The sequence below is a fragment of the Castanea sativa genome, chromosome 10 (assembly GCF_040712315.1).
Source record: "Castanea sativa cultivar Marrone di Chiusa Pesio chromosome 10, ASM4071231v1".
Lineage (NCBI taxonomy): Eukaryota > Viridiplantae > Streptophyta > Magnoliopsida > Fagales > Fagaceae > Castanea > Castanea sativa.
In genome coordinates, this window is record NC_134022.1 from 23,261,715 (window position 1) to 23,268,720 (window position 7,006).

Consider the following 7,006-nt stretch of genomic DNA (forward strand, 5'->3'; position numbering starts at 1 on the left):
ATGGATGCCAATGCAGATTTGAATCCTAGAGTTGGCATAGAATTTGATACATCAGAAGATGCATGAGACTTTTGGGTAAAATATGGAAGGAAAATGGGCTTTGATGCTAGAAAACATTATATAAATAAAAGTAAGAAGATGGAAAGGTAACATCAAGGGGATTTGTATGTGCAAAGCAGGGCATTCAAGGTACAGAAAAAGAAGATACCATTCGCACTCGTAACCTAGATGATACAAGGACTAATTGTCCTATAAAATTATACGTTTCATTAGTGTGAGATCTCAACAAAAAATTTCAGAAGTTCATGTAGGATTGATTGAGTTAATGAGTAGAGTGGCTGGTAGGAGAGCTAATCTTGGATTTATTAAGCTTGATCAGAAAAATTAACTTAGAACAAAACGGCAAAAAAAACTTGATATATGGTTAAGCTGCATGTTTATTAGGGTACATTCAGGAACAATTGACTAAAAATTCATCCCTTCAATATGGAGTACAGTTAGATAACATTGAGCAGATAACTAACATTTTTTTGGCTGATTCTAGAATGGTTATTAATTATGCTAATTTTGGTGATGTGGTAACATTTGACACTACATATGATACTAATAAAGAGCTAAGACCATTAGGGGTGTTTACCGGTTTCAATCACCATAAAGGGTTAATAGTTTTTGGGGTTGTTCTTTTATATGATGAAATAGCGGAATCATTTAAGTGGCTTTTTGAAAGCTTTCTAGTTGCATATGCAGGTAAAAGACCTAAAACAATTTTTACAGATCAAGATCCTGCAATGACAAAGGCATTGAATGAGGTAATGCCTAACACTTACCATGGATTATGTACTTGGCACATAATGCAAAATGGGATAAAACATTTGGGGAATTTGATGAAAGATGGATCTTCATTTCTTCAAGTTTTTAAAACTTGTATGTTTGATTTTAATGATGATATTGAATTTGAAAAAACAGGGGAGGAAATGATTGACACATATGCTATACATAATCGTAGTTGGTTGGATAGTATCTACAAATTGAAAAGAAAATGGGCAACGTGTTACATGAAGAATGAATTTATATTGGGAGTGCGAAGTACCCAACTCAGTGAAAGTTTGAATGGAGATTTGAAGGATTACTTGAAATCTTATTTGGATGTAGCAGAATTTTTTGAACATTTTGATCGGCTAATTGAGCAAAAACGAGAAAGAGAGTTACAAGCTGAATTTAATGCTAGGAAAAAATTTTCCCAGTTGGGCTTGAAAAATTCTCCCTCGTTGAAGCAAGCAATACAAGTGTACACACCTATAATATTTCAAATGCTTCATGATCAATATGACCTTACATCAACAACAAGAATAAAAATAAAAATAAAAAAACAAAAAAACCAAGAGGACTTAGTAGTGCATACATACACTGTTGAGTTTTTGCATAAGCTTGGTGAGTACATAGTCTCTTATGACACTGGATATAAGACATTTGCATGTAGTTATAAAAAGTTTGAAATAGTTGGGATTTTATGTTGTCATGTTCTGAAAGTCTTTGACTCCCTTAATATAAAGACAATTCATGATATGTACATTATGAAAAGATGGACAAGAGAGGCAAAAAGTGGATTTATCTTGGACAATAGGAGAATAAATGTGGAAAAAGATGTCAACTTGACTGTTACATAGCGATATAGAAGATTATGTATCAAGTTGATACGATTAGCTTCTCAAGTAGGGGACAATAAAGAGGCATTTGCTTTAATAGAGAAGATGATAGAGGAATATGAAGAAAAAGAATTTGAAGAAGCAACAAAAAATATGGTTGGTCATCAATTGCCCCATCAAATGCCATTGTTCAATGGTAACGAAAATCTTGATCCTATACAACATTTGGAAAATTTGGTTGAAAGAGCTAAAGGTCTTAAGAAAAAAGAATGTCGCAAGGGTGAAAAATGAAAGAAAAGTTGGGTTGAGAAGCAAAAAAAAAAAAAAGAGTAGAGTTGAATTAAATGATGAGGTTAGTTAATAGTTTTTCAAAGTAAATTTTATTTATTTATTTTTATCCCCTACTAAGTTTCCATTGTTTGTAAACTTTTATATAGTAATGGCTAATAACATTTTTTTTTTCATATAGGAACTTAGTTTTTCTCCTCACATACAATATAATAATTATGGCTCACAAGGAGAACATTATTCGCATTCGGTAAGAGTTTTTTTTATTCGTAGTGGAATAACTTATAGATAATTTGTGAAGTTGGAGATTGTACTACATTTGCCTTTTCATTTGTGAATTTATTAATAAGATTTTATTTTTTTGTGATATAGCAAAATATCCTGTCACTCTTTCCGCAGGAATGATGACTTCTGAATTGGGACCAATCCATAGTTACCAAACTAGTTTCACATCATTCTTAAGGGTAAACTTACTTGTTTATAAGTTTTGCACTTATAAGTAATTAGATGATTTCTTAAACTACCTCTCATATAATTGTAATTACATAGGCACCACTAGCTCCATTATTGTCTCAAGTATCAAATCATGCAGATTTTGGTCAAGTAAAATATAAATGTTTTCATACACGAAATTTTGAATAAACTTACCTGTCTACTTTTTTTGCAATTATAAGTAATTAGATGATTTCGTAAGTTGTTTCTCTTTTAATCATTGTGATTATATAGGCACCATTAACTCCATCATTGTTTCAAGTATCAAATAGTGCAGATGTTTGTCAGGTAAAATGTAAACGTTTCCATACATGAAATTTTGAATAAACTTACCTGTTTATATGTTTTATGTTTTGTAGTCATAAGTAGCTAGATTATTTCTTACACTTTTACTATTATAATCATTCTGATTACATAGGCAACATTCGTTAGTACCACCTTGACTCCATCATCTTAAGTATCAAATCATGTGAATATTGGTCAAGTAAAAATAAATGTTTTCATACATGTTTATGGAATAAACTTATTTGTTCATATATATACACTGGAAAATGAAGTTAGGTTCAATTATGCATTAACTACATGTGTTGAAAATACAAATGCTTGATTGCAAACACAACACTTTTTTGGTATGTAAAAAACTAATAAATGGTAAGTTAAATTATAGTGGAATTTTCTCATGTTTGTTTAATTTTAAAATGTAACTTGATTTTTTTGACATATTTTCAAGCTAATATTGATTTTGGACAGTTTGTTTGATAGTAAATTGCACAATGGACATGGTAGCATATTACATAGTGGAGAGTATTTTTGGACAACTTTGCATTGGACAATTTCTTGGGCAGCATATCTGACTATTTAGATAACTGATTGCACATGTAGCAAATTTTTTGGATAATTTTTTGTAACTAAAGGAGCTACTCAAACATGTTAAACATGTTAGATTGTACAAGTGCATGTTGGAGTAACTTCTAGTTAAACATTAATTATATATGCATTTGATTAATATTTTTAAATGCAATGTCATGTACAGAAAACTTCTTCATTTTTTAATGCAAGTTAAAATTTTTTATATGCTTCATCACATATACGTGCTTGATTCTAGAAGATCCTTGAAGAGAACTCGTTTAGGGGAAGGATAACCGATTTCTTTTACATGCTTTTACTTGAGACCACTGTTTTAACTGGAATTGTTCTTGGGGGAATGATACATTCTTGGAGTCAAACTGTTATGTTTATTGTAGATTAGATTCTGAATTTTTTGCTCGTTATAAATCAATGTGACACTTTGTAGATATGCATCTGATTCATTATCCATTACATTCACTTTTTCTTTGGTTAATTGTGGTCCTTATATTTATAATTGAACTATTGTTGTGTTGCTATATAATCATAGAGTTAGAGAAACTAGTTATATTGTGTTGAACCCATAATTTGACCACCAAAGCATTGGATCCAAGATCCACCTATCATCCATGTTATCATCATCATAAGCCCTAATTCCTGAAAACAAACCAAACTCCATAGTAACATTCTTCCTATCATCAATATCAGGAAAGAATCTTTTGAGGCACTTGTTTCTCTCTGTAGAAAGTTCAGCATCCTTGTGTGGCGTAACATGACCTTTGACTTCCTCAATCCATTGATTAGTATAATACCTAGTTAAAAGCAAATTAGAAATTCCTAAAGAATATAAAAAAAAAAAGATTAAAGAGATAGAAAAATTACTTCGGGTTCAAGGAGTGGGCTAGGCAATGAAGTGGTGTGCAATTTTTAGTCCACCGTTCAATAAGTATAGCATGTACCACATCATAGAATGGAGACTCCTTATATTCTTCCTTGCCTTCCTGCTGGTATATTTCTTTCTTCACATTTTCTATCATGGAATCCCACATTTCATACACCTTATGGAGAATGGGTGCATCCGTGTTAGCCACTCGAAGCATCTCATAAATAGGTCCTATGAATCTCAGAATATATGCAACCTTGTCCCACCACAAATCATTCAAAACATAATCCCTCACAGTTTGAGCTTTTCCTACATCATCTTCTCTATATGACATCCATTCCTCACTAATGACCATATTTCGAAGATGCCGTTTTACTTGAAACAATCTTTTAAGCATGATGATTATTGAAGCAAATCGTGTTTCAGCAACAACGTGCAATCCAGTTACATTCATTATATGCAACCTTATTCTACAAAGAATTCTTAGGTGCACATATATTCTTCAAGGCCAAATTGAGGGTATGCACAACACAAGGTGACCAAAATATATGAGGATATTCAGCTTCAACAATAGATCTTGTAGCTTTCATAACAGATGCATTATCAGTAATAACTTGGACAACATGAGTATGCCCAACCTCACCAATGACCTTTAGAAACAAATCAGAAATGAAGTGCTTGTCTTTGTACTCTTTGGTACCATTAATGGATTTGATAAAAAGTGGCCCTTTCTTTGATGTAGCCATAAAATTGATAAGTGGCCTTTTTTGTGGATCTGTCCACCCATCACTTACTATGCTTAAATACCTTTCTTTCCAAGTGTCTTTAATTGACTTCAACAACTTCTCAATATGTACCTTCTCTTTATGCAACAAAGTTGTTCTTAATTTATTGTAACCCGGAGGTATATAGCCCGCTAAATTATTATTACTTGCAAATTTGATCATCTCAATCCAATACGGGTTCTTAGCAAAATGAAAGGGTAAACCAGCATAATAAAATATCCTAGCAATAAGAGAATCTAATTGCTCTCGACATTAATTGTTAAAACACATCTCCAAAGTAGAATTCCCAACCCTTTTTTTTTTTTTTTTTTTTTTTTTTTTTTTTTTTCTGAAAAAATGGATGACTTGTAGCTGTACTACTGAGAGTAGGACCCAAATGAGGACTACTAGGAGAATCAGATGGTAAAGACCCTAGCTTAGGCTTCTTCAATCTACGCGAAGATTCCTCATACGCATCTTCTAATTTTTGCATTTCATTTAGATACTCATCTCCAACCTTACCACATGGTTGTATTCCATAATTAGACAGTTTTAACAAGTGTGCCTTCACCCTTGAATAAGACCCCTTAAAAGTTTTTTCACAATAGTTACATCTAAAAGTAACATTCCCACCACCAACAGCTGCTTTTTTTAACTTAGTAACATATTTCCATAGAGGAGCAACTGACTCAGTGCATCGGCATCTTTTCATTCTTGCTTTCATGCATATGCATCTTTCTTTCATGCTCTCATGTTGTTTGTGTGTTTTTGTTTGGTTGCTTAGTTTTTATTTTGTTTTGTTTTCAAAATAAAAAAAATGGAAAAAATCAGAAAAATACAAAAGCAATGTGTGTTTGTGTACATTGGTTCTTATGAACCTTAAGATGGCATTTGAAACAGAGTTTTCTAAACTTTGTATTGCTTGTAGCTTAGATGAGCATTCTTATGCACAACTAAGCAAGTGAGCTTTGTGACTCTTTGTTTGTGATGAGTAAGGTTAAGTGATCTCTTGAACTTAACACTCGTATCACTCTTTTTGACGGGTAGCACTAGAAAATCCTATGAGAAAGGCATAAATAACCATCTCACCACTGTAACTCGCCAATCATGATATGACATCTGTATGCTTCGGCATAGCAAAAGTGCAATGTCAAAAACTTAACATAATTGGGTATTTCTTTTCTCTTTTTCATATACCCATGCATGATTTGCTTAAATAAAAAAAAATATCCAAAGAAAATAAAAAGCAAAAAGATAAAAAATGCTTTAAAATATGATTGCAAGCGTGTTTTCTAGGAGACGTGGGAGTTATAGGATGTACCTCAAATGTGATAGTCCCCATCAAACAGTTATGATTGTGTGTGAGTTAAAGTGATTTTCTCATATCTCAAATCGTCATAGCATAGAGACACTTATGCAATCTTGCGATGTTTCCACACATAACATGCAATATTCTTTGCTACTTTGATACATATGCAGGTACAATGTGATTTAGCCATCACAAGGTTTACATGTGTTGATGTATGCTCACTAAACTGTCTTAACTTGTTTTTGAAATAAAAAATTGGTTAGACTTGTTTAGTGTGCGTGTGTGTGTTTTTGGGATCTCAAATGCTTAACTCTTTGTTGTTTGAGAGATGTTTTGAGAGGTTAAAATGTTGGTTGGATCTTTGGCTGAGTTGCATGTTTGATTGCATTCATATCTATGTTTTTCTCTTCTTGAAAAACTGTTTTTAAGCCATCTCGATACTTGGCTTATCTGTTGAGTTCTTTTGTTGCATCTTATTGCAATCTCGACACCTCTCAATAGCTAGGTGGATCAATTGAGAAAGTTTCTGTCCCCTCGATAGCTTCTCGATAGCTGTTCGATCCATTGAGGTCTACTTGATAGCTCCTCGATACCTCTCGATCGATCGAGATCCTCTGCATGCATTTTGCCACATGTTTTGCATGTTTCTCTTATCTTGTCATCCATAGTATCTTGTTTCATTACATTCATGCATTTATATGGATTCTTTGTACCCCCTTGATCATTTTTGATCATCTTTATGTTTCTCGAGTGAAGCTTTCTAGCTTCTTGTACCCAT

General features: G+C 32.6%; 2 protein-coding genes and 1 pseudogene across 2 annotated transcripts; 1 reads left to right on the plus strand and 2 right to left on the minus strand.

Annotated features, from left to right (window-relative positions):
* On the plus strand, positions 1–1,979 carry LOC142612251 (protein FAR1-RELATED SEQUENCE 5-like; annotated as a pseudogene).
* Positions 1,980–3,837: 1,858 nt separating this feature from the next.
* On the minus strand, positions 3,838–4,609 carry LOC142612252 (uncharacterized). The gene is made up of 2 exons (XM_075784369.1): positions 4,209–4,609; positions 3,838–4,084 (listed from the first exon to the last, which is right to left on the minus strand). Exons 1-2 carry the CDS (start codon positions 4,607–4,609, stop codon positions 3,838–3,840), a joined length of 648 nt encoding a protein of 215 aa, XP_075640484.1.
* A 16-nt stretch (positions 4,610–4,625) lies between these two features.
* On the minus strand, positions 4,626–5,631 carry LOC142612254 (uncharacterized). The gene is made up of 2 exons (XM_075784370.1): positions 5,286–5,631; positions 4,626–5,176 (listed from the first exon to the last, which is right to left on the minus strand). Exons 1-2 carry the CDS (start codon positions 5,629–5,631, stop codon positions 4,626–4,628), a joined length of 897 nt encoding a protein of 298 aa, XP_075640485.1.
* Between the last annotated feature and the right edge of the window lie 1,375 nt (positions 5,632–7,006).

What these genes read in the sequence shown, in the direction of transcription:
- LOC142612252 (XM_075784369.1), bottom strand. Translation starts at nt 4,609, where the DNA reads ATGAATGTAACTGGATTGCACGTTGTTGCTGAAACACGATTTGCTTCA. An exon ending in CATGCTATACTTATTGAACG is followed by an intron (nt 4,085 to 4,208) that starts GTGGACTAAAAA and finishes GCTTTTAACTAG; the next exon opens with GTATTATACTAATCAATGGA.
- LOC142612254 (XM_075784370.1), bottom strand. Translation starts at nt 5,631, where the DNA reads ATGAAAAGATGCCGATGCACTGAGTCAGTTGCTCCTCTATGGAAATAT. An exon ending in TCTCAGTAGTACAGCTACAA is followed by an intron (nt 5,177 to 5,285) that starts GTCATCCATTTT and finishes GAGAGCAATTAG; the next exon opens with ATTCTCTTATTGCTAGGATA.